Source organism: Martes martes, assembly GCF_963455335.1.
Source record: "Martes martes genome assembly, chromosome: 12".
Taxonomy (NCBI): Eukaryota; Metazoa; Chordata; class Mammalia; order Carnivora; family Mustelidae; genus Martes; species Martes martes.
Genome location: NC_137900.1, coordinates 59,340,760 through 59,358,202, shown reverse-complemented (window position 1 = coordinate 59,358,202; position 17,443 = coordinate 59,340,760). Strand labels below are relative to the sequence as shown.

At 47.8% G+C, this 17,443-nt stretch overlaps 1 protein-coding gene across 1 annotated transcript in view; it reads right to left on the bottom strand.

Moving 5' to 3' along the window:
• Nucleotides 1-17,443, bottom strand: part of DNAI1 (dynein axonemal intermediate chain 1) — a gene marked incomplete at its 5' end in the record, with an annotated part of 58,121 nt that overhangs the window by 20,271 nt on the left and 20,407 nt on the right. Inside the window, 10 exons of the mRNA XM_080819834.1 lie at nucleotides 2,886-2,929; nucleotides 3,197-3,314; nucleotides 6,455-6,539; nucleotides 9,430-9,564; nucleotides 11,008-11,067; nucleotides 12,075-12,194; nucleotides 12,437-12,558; nucleotides 12,826-12,952; nucleotides 14,956-15,036; nucleotides 15,220-15,318. Of these exons, the coding sequence (XP_080675960.1) occupies nucleotides 2,886-2,929; nucleotides 3,197-3,314; nucleotides 6,455-6,539; nucleotides 9,430-9,564; nucleotides 11,008-11,067; nucleotides 12,075-12,194; nucleotides 12,437-12,558; nucleotides 12,826-12,952; nucleotides 14,956-15,036; nucleotides 15,220-15,318 (991 nt within the window). The remainder of the gene's footprint in view (nucleotides 1-2,885; nucleotides 2,930-3,196; nucleotides 3,315-6,454; nucleotides 6,540-9,429; nucleotides 9,565-11,007; nucleotides 11,068-12,074; nucleotides 12,195-12,436; nucleotides 12,559-12,825; nucleotides 12,953-14,955; nucleotides 15,037-15,219; nucleotides 15,319-17,443) is intronic.

Genomic DNA, 17,443 nt, shown 5'->3' with positions numbered 1-17,443 from the left:
CTTTTCCTTACCTACTTGCCCTTGGCCTGGCCTGGCCTGGCTCTAGCCAGCCTGCTCTGTGCTCAAATAAGAGACTGGCCCCAGTCCTTCTTAGATATGAGCCTACCACCACTGAAGTCCTTCTTAGCTGGATTATAGAATAAATGTCTGGGAATGCCAGGCAAAAAGAGGCCTGGGCTGAGCTCATCAGGGTCAAACCCAAATTCTCACTCCAGTGTTTGTAGGAGGCAAAGGCTGATGCTAGGAGGCTGGCATCGGGAGTTTCCCCAGACAGTGTGATGGACGCTGGTGAGCCAGCCGCTCCTCACAGTGACCTCATCGGGTGCGCTTCGCCTGCCTCAACTTTGCCCTCTTTCTTCCAAGGGGGCATCTGGGCGCTGGAGAGCACAGGACTCCCAGAGGTGATCTCAGAAGTGAACGCAGGAGCCCTTCTGAGTCCCACCTCAGCCTGGCTCAGCTCAGGCCTCTGCGGAGTGGCACTGAGATATGGAAGGCCCTGGGCCATTTTCAGCTCATTTCTTTTGGCTCTTTCCTTATCAGCCTTTGAAACATTCTCAGGACTTTCTTAGCTTACAAACAAAATAACTCTGAAAAAAACGGACTCCACATCATATTTCTCTAGCCATTGCCCAGCCTCACTGACAGATTCCCAGAAGTCCCAGTATTCACTGTTGCCATTGTCCCACCTTAGTCACGCCCATGGGCAAGCCGGTCAGTAACCCCGTGCCCGTGGCGGCCCCAGCCCATAGCATCCCTGCTACTCCTGGGCCTGTGCTCTAGAGGAGGTAGGGGCCTTGTCCCCTTCTCCGTTCCCACGGCCCCCCTCTCTCCACTTGGGTCCCCTGAGAGTCCTGCAGGAAAGCTCAGGGACAGAATGACAGTGGGTGGTTCCTAGAGTTCACAGGGCACGTTTGCTTTTCTTTCTGGTGAGTCTAGCAACGCCCTGGGGTGAAGATCCAGCAGGTGTCAACCTCTTCAGGCTACCAATAAGGAAGCCTAGAGGTCCTAGAGTTCCTAGAGTTCACAGGGCACGTTTGCTTTTCTTTCTGGTGAGTCTAGCAACGCCCTGGGGTGAAGATCCAGCAGGTGTCAACCTCTTCAGGCTACCAATAAGGAAGCTTCAGAGCAGCTTCTGGCCCGAGGTCTCACCACCGGGCGGTACCCCTTCAGCCTGAAGTTCTACAACGGACTGGTGCTGCCCAGGCGTGTGGATGCGGCCATCGAGGGACAAAGAGAGCCTTCCTGGGTGAGCGCTTGCCTAAAGGAGGCTCCTGGGCCAGCCAGGCTTGGAGTCCTTCATGCCTGAGGGCTGGGTTACTCTTCTCCACCGCTCCTGGCTAAAGCGGCCGCTGGGGACAGCCTCTGCATGAACCCAACCAGCTGACCCTGCTTCTGGCCCTGTGTGGGAGAAGGATGGGGCTAGACCTGAGCCAGTGTCTCCTCCCACCTGCTAGGAAGCCTGCCTCAGTCCCGCTTCAGTCCTGGGCAGAGAGCCTGAGCCAACAGCAGCCTCATAGGGGGTCCACACCCACTCCTGGGAGGGCCAGCCCAGCCCCCAGGCCCTGTTCCAGGCCCAGTAGCTGTAGCAGAGGGGGAGGAATGTGCTAGCTCCCTGCCAGAAGGGGAGGGTGCTTCCAGCCTGGCAGCAGCCCACCCTCAGGAGTAGGGACACAAAGCGGGCATTTAGGGCATCCTCAAAGGCAGCCCAGACCACGAGACTGGGAGCAGCTCCAAGGTCTCCTCCCTGAGAGGAATAATAAACACCAACCCCTCCTTGCCCTCCCTCCCACCTCCAGCCCCGGGGAAAGAATGGGCCGGGTGCACAGGCGGTCTGAGGGGTAGAGACCAGGAGCCTGCACGTCTGCCAGCCAGCAGAAGCTTGGAGAATGGAAGGGTTTTTTCTGTTCATAGATGCTGATTCTCCCAGCCAGAGAACAGGCCGTTAGCCTGGGGAACTTCAGCTAACATGAAGTGTGGGGCCCTCTCCCGTTAGGAAGGGGGAATGTCCAGCCCAACACGGAGGTAGGGGCTTCTTCAGGGAACACAGAATATGAAGGGAAAGCAAAACTACCACACAGTTACCACGGTGCTGCCTCCTGCCTCAGGGATGAGGGCGTACTGGCGGGGGCGGGAGCAGCCTGGACAATAGTGGTCTTCCAGGGCCCAGAGGCCAAATGATGAACATCAAGCATCTACCCTCCCCCACCCCTGCCTGCTCCGGAGCCAGATCAGGAACATTCCCTCTCTCAGCCTCACCTCTAATCTTTCCCCAGGTCTGGTCCAGTCCACCTTCTCAAGCTCCCCAAACCTATTTCTCCATTCCTATGCCACAGTCATGGTCCAGGTCCTACCATCTCTTCCTGGGGATCCCCACCAGTCTCCCAAGTGGTTTCCCAGCCCCCAGTCTCATGCCTGCCATTTCCCCCTGCCCTGGTTCTGTCCCTGCCCTTCTTAAATTCCTTCGGTGACTTCCCCTCAGGAGAATGTCATAAAAGTCTCCTCAGGAGAATCTCCAAGCTTCTTGGAATTGTTTACCAAGCCATTTGGGGGCCAACCCTGGCTCCCTCAGCAGCTTTATTTCCTCCCATATCTCTTGTGCCTCCAGACCTTTGCATATGCTGGTTCCTCTGCCAGAAGTGCTCTCCCCTCTTCCTTCACTACAATAAAACCTTTAGGGTTCACTTTGGCATAGTCCTTCACTCAGTGCTAACTGCTGGTATGGTTGTCTGTCTTTCCCATCAGACTGGGAGCACCTGAAGGCAGTGACTAGATCTCAGTCCCCTTACTTCTTTCGTACCTCACAAAGAGCTCTCTGCACTGGTGCTTAAGGTCCTTAAGTGTTTGCTGATTGAGTGAGCAAATGAACAAATAGCCAGATTACTTACAGGAGCCATGTCCCACTGCAAACAGATCATTGTACTTTGGATTCCTGCAGAAGAAATATGAACCCGTTGGCCCAGGAAATGAACATGGCTTTCCCCATGGACATGAGCCTTCCCACGAACACTGGTGCCTAACTACACTAAAGACATCTACTGTTGACTTTAGAGTCATGGGCTGATCGCACAATCCCATAAGAATCCCAGTCCCTTTTTTTCTATAATGCTATGCGTCATCTTCAGAGTGGTTAATCGCAGTAGAAGTGCCCTGCTCAGGCGCTCAGGGGCTCTGGGTTTGCTGCAATGTCCATACTCACCAGCAGAGGGCGGTGACGGCCAAGCGCTTGGCTTTGTCGTTTTGGAACTTCCAGAGCGGCAGCAGCGTACCCTCCAGGTCTCGGTATTCGTCAGCAGCATCCTCGTAGTACTTAAAATCTTAAACACACCCAGGCTGAATCAGCCCTGGGACTGCCATTTTATGGCAAACCCAGGCCTGCCACTTTCTGTCTGTACCCCCTTGGCCAAAACAGACTCTTGTGTTTCAAAGTGGGAGTAGTAATAGTACCTATCTCAAAGGACTGTCATGAGGATTAATTGTTAATATAAATAAAGTACTTAGAAAAATAGCTGGCACATAGTCAGCTCTCTATATGTTATTGTTACTGTCATCACTGTTGTTGGAGGCAATTTACAATAAAGTAGACATGTCCTCTTAGATAAAATCCCAGGTTTGTCCATCTTCACACCCACTGCTAAGCCCCACTGTGGTGAAGCTGCCTGGATCCCTGAAATGGGTTCTCTGGATTCAAGTTCATCTCCTGCCCTAAATTGTCTCTGCCTCCCGTTTCCTCTAACTTAGGTAGAAGCTCCATCTGTCTTGTCATTTGGCTAAATAGAAACCTGGTAATCCTTGACTGATCTCTTTCCATCATATCTCATATTGTCCTTCTGATGACTTTTTTTAATCCATTCACTTCTCTCCAAACCCAAAGCCACTGCCCAGGTCCCAAGAACCATCACCTGCATTACTACATCCTCCTCCTAATTGGTCTCCCCACCTCCAGTAACTCCTCCTCCAGTGCCCACTCCCCAGAGCTACCAGAATGAGAACAAATCAATCACCTCACCACACCACCTCCTCCCCCCACTGAAAACCCCTCAATGACTCCTCTTTCACAGGCTCCCTGGTCAAACCAAGGGTCCAGGCCACGACTGCCATGTCATTTGCAGTCAGGTGTTCACCTAACCTCTATATCAAATAGTGTCTAGAATGTTCTGCTCCTCCATCTTCCTGGCAAACTCCCACTAACTGCAGATCCAGATTAAACTCCTTCTCTGTGAGGCCTTCATTTTCTTGTTAAGCAGAATTCATCTCTTCCTCCATTCCAGCCATGCCTCTTCTCTGCTGAAATGTCTGTCATGCTGTGTTGCTTCTATTGATCCTTTTGCCCGTCTCCCCTACCAGACAGCTCCTGGGAAGCAGGTAGCATGTTCTAGTCATCTCTGGACCGACAGTGCCTAGCACAGTGCCAGCCACAGAGCAGACGCCCAATGATTGTTTAAAGAACACAATGAAATAAATCACCAGAAGTGAAAAATTTCTCAGTCTTTTTTTCCAAACAGGGGTGACCCATTAGAAAATGAATCCTCTCATCTGACACGGTGAAGGACATGCCTAGGCACTGGCCCAGCCTTGAGGTTGTGAGACCACATTCAAACCTCAAAAATGTCTCAGAACAACAACAAAAAATCAGAGCGATTAGAGGCATGAGCCTTGATCATATAGGAGAGCCCCGAGCTTAGGCTGTCTTTGAAAATACCTCATTTCAGAGAGTAGATTAATTGGTAACACTTCTCTGTTTTCACTTCTTCATGATTAGACTTTCCCTTTGGGAAAAGAGTGTGCAATTAAAAAAATCAAAGTTCAATGCATTTTTATGTGATTGTGTTCTTATAAATGAAAAAGGTTCACCAAGGCCAGTTTCTCCATGGATATTAATCGTGTTCGCAGCCCTTTGGTGGGCTGGTTGCAGAGGCTGGGTTTCAGGAAGCCAAGCTGTGTGAGTGACAAATTCATTCACAGCTGCTGTGTACTTTGACAGCTTTGAAAAGCACTCAAGGTCGTTTTCCAGCCTGAATGATAACAAGGGGGCTTGTTTAGGCTGCTGGTCTTGGCAGCCCTGGTTTCTATGTCCCATGGGTGAGCAATGAGCATCAAGTCACCAAGAAGAGCCCTAGGCTGTCAGCAAAGGAGACCAGCCAGCAGCGAGGAGCTGCCAACTTTGGGGAGGCAGCTGCTCCAAATAAATGCACAACCTCTTAGGGAAATACAAGCCACTTGGGAATGTGCTGTTCATGCCATGGGAAGGATTCTGTTTCCCTGGCTCTGTCAAAGACACCAGAATTTCCCAGGCCCCCAGGATTTAAGCATTTCTGAATCAATCTCTTTCTTCACTTCATCACTAATTAATCACCAGCATAGACTTATTGAATGTTTACTTGAAATGTCTCTTCAAGCTCAGTGGCTCTGTAGCCTTGCACTGGAACACTTAGGCTATAGATCCAAAGGGCCTGTGTTCAAGTCCCAATGGCTCCACTCACTCCTCATACCATCTGTGGTTGTGAACAAGTGGCAATGGCCCAAATTTCTCACCTATGAAATGGAGAGAATAATGGTATTTGCCCGATAGTGTGGAGGTCAGGATGATGTAAAGTAATACGTGTAAGTTGCACAGCACAACGTCCAGTACCTGGGCCATTCCCAGGGAATGCTGATGCTGGCTTTTCACTATTATAACTGCTTCCTTTTCTTTACCCCTGGAAAAGGTGGGATGAGGCCCATTCTACCCCTCAGCTGAACCTCACCTTCGTCTCTGTCCCTGCATTCTGCCCCATCACATCCTTCTCCAGCTGACCTCTCGCCGGACTGTGTTGCTGCCTGGACAGGATCTTTGAACTCTCTGCAGAAAAGCTCAGATTCCCTGAGATAGTCCAGGCCCTTCATTAACTGGCTCCAACCACCTCTGTAGCCTGAACTCTCATTACTTTCCAACAAACCCCTGCTTGAGTCACTGAGTCTGCTGTCCTTTGTCCTCAGAGTGCATTCCAATTTGTTTTACCACCGAGTGACTGCTTATGCTGTCCCTTGCCCAGAACATCTGCCCTTTTGCTAATCTCCCACTCAGACTCTGCTTATCCCTTGGCACCTAGCTTAGCCCTCCCTTCTGCCTTCCTTGACTGCTGCCACTCATTCCTCATTTCCCTTCCTCCATTCCTGAGGATCCCCAGAGCTGTTTCAGTCTGCATTTTAGCATTTATATTGTCCCCAAGCTGGACACAAGAATTAGGAAGCACTTGTGAGCGAAGGGGGTGTGTGTGGCAGAGGGAGAGGAAGTAGGAGAGAAGTAGACTCCCTCCTGAGCACAGAGCCCATAGGGCTTGATCCCAGGACCCTGAAATCATGACCCAAGCCAAAATCAAGAGTCAGATGCTCCACTAACTGAGCACCCAGGTGCCCCCTGAGGAATTTTTAAAATACAAGCAGTAAGAGTAGTTGCCAGCACGTTAAATCTTACCTTGAGCAACATCATCATATGTGTTCTGGTTGACCATCCGCTCCACAATTTTAGCAGCCTGAGTCACTTTGGTGATGTCATCACTCTGTGGAGATACAGAGGCCACAGGTCTTCATAGCTAGCTCCTGCAGAGCTTATGCCTCGAGCCACAGCCCAGAGGTGCAATTGTCTCTCTGACACCACCCACCCCAGATAGCTCTGTAAAGAAATCTCTTCATGCCTCACGAAGCAGCTCATGTCACCACCCCCTTTTGGGAATGTCCAGCTCATATGTGGCATAAGGAGTCTGCACTGCCATACTTGGCTCCTGGGCACAGCCTCCCTCATGATCTTTCATTCTGAACTTGTTCTGGCAAAGGCCTATCTTGGGGTACAACACGGGACTTTGGAGAGAGCCCAGGAAGGGTACTGGAGGGAAGAACAGAAAAGAGAAGGTAAGAGTCTTCTTTAGTGGAGACAGAAAGGATTCATCATCTCAGACAATGACAAAGACTCCCATTAAAGGCCTCAGAGAGCTTCTGATCCAACTTATTTAGTCAAGAGTTGAGGAAGAGATAGAGACCCAGAGAGGGGACAGAGATATGCTTGTACATAGGGAGTACAAGGCAGAAGCAACTCCTAATCCAAGGCTTTGTCCAGGTGCAACCCTCAAGGTGCTCAAGAAGGTCAGGCCCATGGCTCTTGAAAATGAGATTTCCTAGGAGTGTTGGCATCAGGAAGAGGATGGCTTCTGGAGATACACAGACTTGCATTCCCTTCCCATTCCATGGATTAGGAGCCAAGTGGCAACTTTAGTTAAGTTACCTAACTTCTACTATACTAACAACTGTACATGATCTTGGGTTCTCACAACAATCTTGCAAAGTAAGTATCATTAGGATGTTTTTACCAATGAGGAAACAGGTCAGAAGAACCCAGCTAATAAGTAGCAAAGACAGGATCTAAACTCAACTCTGTGGACTCCAGGTCTCATGCCCACAGCCCCATGGAGAAAGCCAGTCCTTCACTAGCCTGACCACCTTTGCCTGGTCCTGGCAGACTCAAGGTTTTAGATGTGCTCTGAGGACAGTGTGTGGTGGAATGCTGTCTCCCTCGTTCTGGATATTATGCTACTTGAGCAGACATAGCTCTTCATTATTTCTGAGTAAACTTGTGGCTTCTGAGTCCTTTCTCCCCTTCCTGTCCTAATCTTTCAGACCAGACAAGCTTACATTCATTTCTATACATTCATCCAAATCATTAATGACACAGAAACCTGAAATCTATCATTGCAGACCTTCCTACAGGCTATCAAGGAGTTGTTCTGCTTTCTCCCCTCCCATGCACTTGAGTTTTATATCAACCTCATCAGATGCAGGTCCCTGAAAAAAGGTGTCGCTCTGTTCATACACTGGGCCTGAGAAAGGGGCCACTCAATTCTACAGACAGCCAGGCCCAATACTTGGGATTCCCAGTTAAAACTCGATTCCCTTGTGTAGAGGTTGCACACTAAGGTGTTCACTGGTGTTGGGGGTGTCTTACACCCCACAATGTCCTGCCACTACTGTAGCTTCTTGGTAAAGAGAACTGGAATCTACCTGCATCGCAGCCTTCAATGTCAACCAAGCTGGAAGAATCCAGCATAGTCCCCCTTCCCTGGGCACATTAGACACCAAGTCTGATAGACACGTTAGGCACCAAGGGCTTAGACCCAAGGACAGTTTTCAGTCTCAGGCACAGGGACATTTCTTCTGTTCTCTGGGTCCTGGCAGCTGCAGTTAAGATTTCTATAATAATAGTCCTAACACATAGCCTACAGCTAAATCCTTGAAGGATCTTCAAGTGAAACTTGACCCAGGCCAACAGCTCCTCCAAAGCCACTAACCTCTAGGCAACAGTACAGGGGAAATCAAGGGTCTGGACAGGGCAAGCCATGGGGCAAGGACTTCATCTTTCACCTCAGGGTTCCAGTACCCAGCATGATCATGATCATAAGTTTTGTTCTGTAGTTGAATGAAACTGAATTAGAGAAGTTCATATTAAGCCAAATCAGGGAAGCATCAAACCTCTCATAAAATGCGACTTTCATCAGGGACATGGAATTGAGTGGAAGTAGGCATACCTAAGACAAAGCAAAATTTCCTTTAACTGATTTGTCTTCTATAGCAGAAACGCTTCCCAGAGAGCTGCCAGGGTGCTCTCCAAGGTGCTGAACCTAGACTTCGGCTTCCTGTGGCCCTCACTTTCCCACTCCATTGCCAGTCAAACTCCTCCTGATATCCATATTGTGACTCGGGCTCCCAACCCAGCTTTCTCGCTGTTGAAGGGACAGAGATGGCCTTTCAGCATCTCCCTGTGGTGATCTTCCCTGTGGTGACCTATCACCATAATTTCCATGATGATCTCCAACCTATACTGGCTATACCTACAGTGAGCCCCCCAACCATGACCTCTATAATGACTCCTATATGGTTCTTCAGAGTAAATCCAGCCCAGAATGACCACACCCATTGGCCTGGACGTGCTGGTGACTGTGATCAGCTCTGACTTGCCTTCTGCTGTAAGACTCACCTAAAAAATTGAACAAATAAAGCCCAAAGACTGAAGGTCAAGAGCAAATCACTCTCCCAAACCCTAGAAGCCCTTGCTCAGGGAGGTGGTGCTTTATTCTCATATACCACCTCATCCTGAGAAGACTCCTGAGCTCTTTCAAGGTATACATTGGACTTTCAATAACATTCATGTCTTCTGTTGCCCCTAGCCCAAAAATCCTGAATCTTATAAGACTGGGGAGAAGTATGGAATGCCAGAGGGAGCTCTAGCTCTTCTCACATCTTCCCAAAAGAAAAGAACCATTCATATTTCAGCATTATCACATACACACACACCCCTTAAAGTCTGTGAAGTCCTTCCTGATGGCCAGGTTCCTCACTACCCAGAGTCCAAGATCCTACTCAGTCATTCTCTGTGACACAACCATGAAACCTCCATCAAACCTGGGACTCCATAGATGTCATCTTCCTCATGGTCATCTTCCCCATTTTTTTAGCCACTGGTGTCTTTGCCTTCTCTTTTTCTTTGGTCTTTTCCTGCTTCTTAAGCTCCTCTACATAGGCATCGTAGATCTCCCACTAGGCAAGGGCAAGATGAGAAGGATCATCACAGGCAAAATCTTCATGCAGGCAGCTCCTATTCAGCTTTTAGAGCTTGAGGAATAAACTATGTCAACCCCTGTCACATGCCTCTATAGCATCCTCTACTTGGTCCAGGGTAATTATGTATTCGATGTCTGTCTTCTCTGCTGTCAGCTCTAGGACAAGAATGAAGCTCTCAGGGCACCTCTGGGATGAACTTTCTACTCTGCAACTTAGGGGCTCAATTGTCAGCTAGAGATCAGTATTGTTCCAACCTACAGACCCTGCTAGGCAAAACAAATGGACAAATATAGACTAGCTCACATTTTTCTTGGTGATTTATAAGACTCTGAACTAGGACATTTTTAAAATGTTTCCCCATACAGAGATGTGATAAACTTCACTAGTTCATGTCGGCTATCTACAGCACTGACCACAACTTCTGAGCATAAAAAGATAAACAAAAGTAAGGGATGGACACCTGGGTGGCTCAGTCAGTTAAGTGTTTGACTCTTGGTTCAGGTCATGATCTCAGGGTCATAGGATTGAGCACCACGTTGGGCTCCACACTCATTGCCAAGTCTGCTTGAGATTTTCCCTGCCCTCTCGCCCTCTGTTCCTCCCCCTGCTAGTGCCCTTTGTCCCTCTCTCTCTCTCAAATAAATAAATAAATAAATAAATAAGATCTTAAAAAAAAAAAGTAAGGAAACCCCTGCTAACTGGATCTGACAACAAGAGAAGCCCAAGGATAGTAACAAAGGAACCAGCAAGGATCTGGGACTGAAAAACCCCAGATCACATTCTGTGCTCTCCAGAGTTGGGCAGTCACTGCCACCTGGAGGCCAGATAGACACACCTTACAGTAATGATTTACCCATGGGCCAATACTCCATGCTACAATACAATTCAATGTTTGTTATCTCATTCAGAACCTTCCAACAACTCTGTGAGGCTGCTTGTTGTCCTCATTTGACAGAGAAACAGTAAATGATGAATTAAGGGTGAAATGGTTTGCCCAGGATCTTATAGTATGAGCAGCAAAGTTGGCGCCTAAGCTCAGGTCTCCTGGCACCAAATCCTGCCCAAATCAGCATGGCTACCCAGTAGGATTTGAGGGGGAAAGAGCATCTGCAGGAACAATGAAGACTTCTGGGAGGGCAGGTTAAAGTGCTAACACTTCAGAGTCAGCCTTGGGGTGCCATGGGTTTCGGAGAGTTAGAAACCATGCTTATTTCCCTCTTTCACAGCCTTGCCCTGGGGTGGGGGGCATGTAGCTGATCCAGAGCTCACAGGGTGGGGTCCCACTGTCTCATATTCTTAGTGTTCAGAGCCTAGACAAGGAGCAGGGAGATAGATGGATGCAGAGGACTCTTTGACAAGGATGCATGGGGTGGGTGGCTGGGGTGTGGTGATGAGTTTTAGACTGATCCAGGGTCTCACCTGATTGGCTGTGGCTGAAAAGTTTGTCCTGGGAGGAGGCTCCATCTGGCATTCTCTGTCCTAGAGAACAATGACAACAGAAAACCCACAGAAAGCCCTCAAATCCTTCTCACTTAACCCAGCAGTATATCCATGGGTGAAACATTTCAGTTGCAGCAGAGGGAAGGATGGAACACAGAACTGGGGAAGTAAAGAGGGCCTGAACAAAGGACCAAATGATGGAGTGAAAGCCTCCATTTTCCTTCTAAGCTTCCTTAGAAAAAGCCTAAGCTAGAAATCGGGGGCAATGAAGCCTGATTGTGCCACTTTCAACCAAGAAAAACTCCAAGTGGGGGATGGACAGGTCTCTGGCCAGCCTCCTGATGCAAGACACAGAGGTCAGCCCCTGGTAAGCTACTGGGATAACATCCCTCATCCTGAGAAGACTTCTCCCTAACACTGGGGTCTCTGCTCCACCAGAGGAATGCATTCCCTCCTCATTATGTGCCACCCAGATTACTGAATAGGGAGCACACAGCATGATAAGGAGCTTCCAGAAACCCATCCTGTAGACCTCTGTCCTCCATTCACAGGTTGATTTCTGTAAAACACTGTCTTACGTACGTGAGTCTCTCCCCTGAAACCCTGAGAGGTTCCTTCAACCTGGTATTCAGGGTCCTCCATACTAGTGAGCCAGGAAACTTTTCTAGCCTTTTCCAGCTAGTCTATCACAGACAGCATCAACTGCAGTCAAACTGGCTTAGTCCTGCCTCCCTGGCACATTCTGGCCTCCCCTCTTTCCCCCAGATCTTGACTTCTTCTCCAAGGCCCATACATGTTTCAGTCTCAGTGAAGGGCTCTAGACTCCTTGTTACCCACTCTGAACTCCTTACAAGGAGTTCTAAACTCTGAACAGCTTACAAGACCCCCAACACATGTTCCCAGCTCTCCTTGGAGAGATGAACTGTGCTGTGCCTGTCATCCTTCCAGGCTAAGGGCTGCTGGGGCAGGAGTCAAGCCTGTTCCTTCCCTGCCATGCAACAGTGCAGAACCAGGAGGTCAAGGGGCTGTGGTGCGGGCTGCTCTACCCGGAGAGGATTGTTTAAGGTCTGTGAGGCCCTCTCACTGAAGTTGAACTGGTTGGTGAGCTTTCGTTCCTTGGGCTGCTTAGGAGTCATCAATTCTTCTTCAGTTGCTTTTGCAGCTGCCTAGAAAAAAAAGACCCACAGGACCAGGGCTCAGCTGTGAGAAGAAGGTGGTGGGAATCGGGGATGGGGAGAAGTCATGCCCTAGGAGAGGCTGGAGTAGGAGAGGGTGATGATGCCAGAGGCTTGCTACCTACAGCCTCTAACTTCTCATCTGCAGCCCCACCCCCCAACCAGTTAGCCCCAAAGCTTCCATCCGCAGCTGGAGCTGGAAGGGGAGGGATGGGAGCCGTTCCATACTGTACCTCAGCGGCAGGCACATCTGTTTGACTCCCAGGTTCAGTTTCAGCTTCTGTTTCCTTAGGCTCTTCTTCTTCTTCAAGGATTTCGGTTTCTGAAATCACCACCTTGGCAGACTCCTGAGAACCTTGATAAGATACTGCAGATGAGCCCAAAGGCCAGGCCTGCTCCCCCGTCCCCTGGCAGGGCAAGGCTCTCTTGTTTTCTGCTTTTGAGACCTCAGCTACCCCAGGGTCCTCACAGCTTAACTCCCAGACTGCAGCAGGGCCTCCAGCTGTGGGGCTTCATGTAAGCAGAAGCTCTGGGAAGTTATGGCTTAGTATCCACTCCCTAGGATGACCACAGAAAGGAACCTGGCTCTGGGCCACCACTTCGGGTCGGCCCCAAGGCCTACCTGCCGCTAACTCATCACGGTAGTGCTGCCGCCGTCCTTCATCCGAGTCTTTGGGGATCAGGTTCCCCACCTGGCTGAAGTGAACTGCCAGTTGGTTCACCACGCCAATAAGCTTATATGTGCCTTCCTAAGAGGAGAAGGGGCTGAGTCAGACCAGGGGTCCCAAAAGCCCTGGAGTGAGAATGCAGTCTGCCTTCGTTCTATAAGGATTACCATGGTCCATCTGTTAACGAGATATATATAGATAAATATCCCCAAATGTTCAGTTAACCTGAAGTTTTCATTACATTCCAGCTTAAGAAGAGGAGGCAATGGGGCACCTGGGTGCCTTAGTGGGTTAAAGCCTCTGCCTTCGGCTCAGGTCATGATCTCAGGGTCCTGAGAGTAAGCCCTGCTTTGGGCTCTCAGCAGGGAGCCTGCTTCCCTTCCTCTCTCTCTGCCTGCCTCTCTGCCTACTTGTGATCTCTGTCTGTCAAATGAATAAATAAAATCTTTAAAAAAAAAAAAAGAGGAGGCAAATGAAAGAAATTTTTTCTTTTACGTTCTCATCAAAGACATATTTTTAAATTGTCTTTTCTTTTCAACTTTGAATAGTTCTGAATTTGCCTATCACTGGCTCTCACATCCATGCCGAGGGATCCTCGTGTACCTGTCTCACCACAGAGCTGAGACAGGTCACACATAGTCATCAGACACACCTGGCCTGACCTTCTCCACACTATTATTAGTGGATGTGAGGACTGGATAGATTCTCAGAGACACCCCCAATCCCCAATCCCCCTGTTCCATACAAGGGGCCACAGACATCTAGAAAAGGTTTTTGAGTTTGGCCCTTATCCAGTTCATACAGAAAATGAGAAGCAGGGCTCAGCTTAAAATCCAGGCAACCTTGTTCTTTCCTTCTTCAACAAATACTTTTTAAGCAGACACTGCACAACATGCCAAGTATTTTCTAGGTTCCAGGGGTATAAAGCTTAGCAAAAGCAGATGTGATCCCTGTTTTCATAGGGTCTATTAGTCTGGGTCCCCTACCTAGCTTCCTTATTGAAAAGCATCCTAGTTGTACCATTGACTTTGACACCAGGTTTCCTTCCTTCCTTCTATCTTTCTTTCTTTCTTTTTTAAAAAGATTTTATTTATTTATTTGACAGAGAGAGCAATCACAAGTAGGCAGAGAGGCAGGCAGATAGAGAGGGGGAAGCAGGCTCCCTGCTCAACAGAGAGCCCGAGGTGGGCCTCGATCCCAGGATCCTGAGATCATGACCTGAACAGAAGGCAGAGGCTTAACCCACTGAGCCACCCAGGCACCGCTTCTTCCTTCTTTCAAAACATTTCTTCTAAAGAGGAGAAGCTCTAGACAGGAACCCAGCCCATGTCCTCTGACTGAACCAAACCCACCTACCCCTGGAGGGCTGAAAGAATTACTATTTCTGCACATAGGTTGGGATGCCCCGTCTTACATAGTCACCACAAAGCCCTTGTCTCAGGAACTCAGATGGTTGGGAGGATGAAACAGTGTGGCAGCTAAGACAGGGTTTGTGGTCATGGGCAGAATGGATTCAAATCCTGATTCTGTCCCCTATTTTCTGCATGACCTTGGGCTTAACCATTCCAAGTCTTGATTTTTTTTCATCTGTAAAATGAGGATAATACTATCTAACTTTCAGAGTAATTGTAAGTTTTAAAAATAATTAAAATAATTTATTAACACAGTGTCTGACATGTAATAAGTACTCATTAAGACTGTAAGGGAGATTAGTAAAGAAATTTTTAAAATCTCTGGAAAAGTCCATGTAAAATTTCAAGGTTCCAGCCAAAGACCAAAGTTTAAAGATGGTCTCTCTAGGGGCGCCTGGGTGGCTCAGTGGGTTAAAGCCTCTGCCTTCAGCTCAGGTCATGATCCCAGGGTCCTGGGATCGAGCCCCGCATCGGGCTCTCTGCTCAGCAGGGAGCCTGCTTCCACCTCTCTCTCTCTGCCTGCCTCTCTGCCTGCTTGTGATCTGTCTGTCAAATAAATAAATAAAATCTTAAAAAAAAAAAAAGATGGTCTCTTTAATAGCGGAGAGGCTTTTGCAGAATATCAAGTCCCCAAGGGGTACCCAGAGGCCCCCACCCCAGGGGGAGACTTACTTTGAAACTGTACCTGACGATGTTCTGGGGTGCGTGTGGGTTGTTGGCGGTCAGAATGCGGGTGAACTCTTCCTTTAGCTCCTGAGGGAGAGAAATACCAAGAGGGTGCTCCATGGAGGGCCCCCCCACCTCTTCTGGTACTTGGGGTACCAGCAGACATCTCACACCCAGGCTCTGTGCAGGTGGCTAATCAGTACGGTGCAAGAGCACATCTCTGAGGCTGGAGGAGGTGGAAGGGGCAAGGGCAGGACGCGGCTGACTCACTGCATCAGTCAGCTCCAGCTGGTCAGGGGGTCTGACTGTGGCTTTGGACTGGGCCCATTCATCTGCTCCTTCCCCCACATCGGTTCCTGAATCTTCATCCTGGACAAAAACCCCATGTGAGGGTCAGCAAGCAGAGCAGCAGGAAGCCGCTTCATTCACAAATCCTCCCAGAAGCCAAGCCCTGCCCCGACACGGAGACTACAGGAATGCACAATAGACCACTCATGGAAGAGTCCGAAGGAGCTGCTCCGGCTGGAGTTCTCACTGCCTGGAGGATGTTGGCCACCTAGGCCCTTGGGGTCAAGGGTTAGCTGGAACATTGTGGTGAGCCTTCAGAGAGACCATCAGATTGCTGCCAAAAAACCAAGGACTAGAACTTTCTCTTTCCCTAATAGATAGCTAAACACCTTGCCAAAGTGGACTATGACATACTAAAAAAAAAAAAATTCACCCTTATAATAGCAAAAATATGCAGAAAAAAAAACAAAGAATCCAATTTTTCGCTTAAAACTCCTGAAAACAATGGGGCCCCTGGGTGGCTCAGTTGGTTGAACAACCAAGTCTTGGTTTCAGCTCAGGTCATGACCTCAGGGTCGTGAGATGCAGCCCCACGGCAGGCTCTGCACAGTGGGGAGTCTGCTTGAGATTCTCCTTCCCTCTGCCCGGGCTTGTGCTCACTCTCTCGCTTTCTTTCTCACAAACAAACAAATAAAGAAATAAAATCTTTAAAAAAAAAAAACTGTTGAAAACTAAAACAACAAAAACCCAAAATAAAGAGACCCCTCAACCAAATGAAATTAACAATGTGTTGATGAGGTTATGGGAAAATTGATAACCATAAATTAGCACAATCTTTCTTTTTCCTTTTTCCTTTTTTTCTTTCTCTCTCTTTCTTTTCTTTTCTTTGTTTTTCTTTTTTTCTTCTTTTTTTCTCCCTTCCTTCCTCCCTTTCTTTCTCTCTCTCTTTCTTTCTTTTTCTTTTCCTATGTCCATAAATAGTTTTATGGGGACCCAACCACTCTCATTCATCTATGTATTATCTTTTGTTGCTTTTGCCCTACAAGCAGAGTTGAGTAGTTATACATGAGACCATACGACCTACACAGCCTAAGATATTTGCTGTCTGGCACTTTACAGATAAAATGTGCCCACCCTCGAGGTACATGACTAAACAGTCGGGCTGCTGGTGTTCTGTAGAATTAGATCAGTTTTCTTATCTTTATGTTAACAGTTTTTTCTATTGTGGCAGACTACAGTTTCTGTATGTTTTGGAACAGAATTTTAGAGTTAACCTCTCTTTTCTACTGTGAAAGATAGAAGATATTTATTTATTCCTCAAAAACATGACTTTGGTGCCCTGTTGATGAGCAGGGTCAGTCTAACAATTTTGGTGATTTTTTTTTATTTCAGGTTTTTGATTTAGATTCTAGTTAGTTAACACACATGGCAATATTGGTTTCAGGTGGAGAATTCAGTGATTCATCACTTACATGTAACACCCAATGCTCATTACAAATGCCTTCCTTAATACCCATCACCCATTTAGCCCATTCCCGGCCCACCTCCTTCCAGCAACCCTCAGTTTGTTCTCCATTGTTAAGATTCTTTTATGGTTTGCTTTCCTCTCACTCTCTTTTTCCCCCTTCCCCTATGTTCATCTGTTTTGTTTCTTAAATTCCACATATGAGTGAAATAATATGGTATTTGTCTTTCTCTGACTGACTTATTTCACTCAGCATAATACCCTCTAGTTCTATCTACATTGCTGCAAATGGCAAGATTTCATTCTTTTCAATGGTTGAGTAATATTCCATTTTATATATACACTCCACATCTTCTTTATCCATTCATCAGTTGATAGACATTTGGGCTCTTTCTATAATTTGGCTGTTGTGGACATTGCTGCTATAAACATTGGGGTGCATGTGCCCCTTCAAATCAAGGACAGCCTTTCTAAAGAGCAATTTGGAAATATTTCTCAAAAGCCTAAAAAATATTTATACTCTTTGACTAAAGTTTTTATGTGTAGGACTTTATATTAAAGAAATAACCACAACCATAGACATGCCCAGAGATTTAAATGCATGAGTGTTTATGGGAGAATTGATCATAATAGTGAAAAAGAAGAAACAGCTAAATGTCCAATAATGGGGCATGGTTGAACAAATTATGGTATGGCCTTAAGAAACATATGGTGAAATGTTGTACAGTAATTTTAAATGAT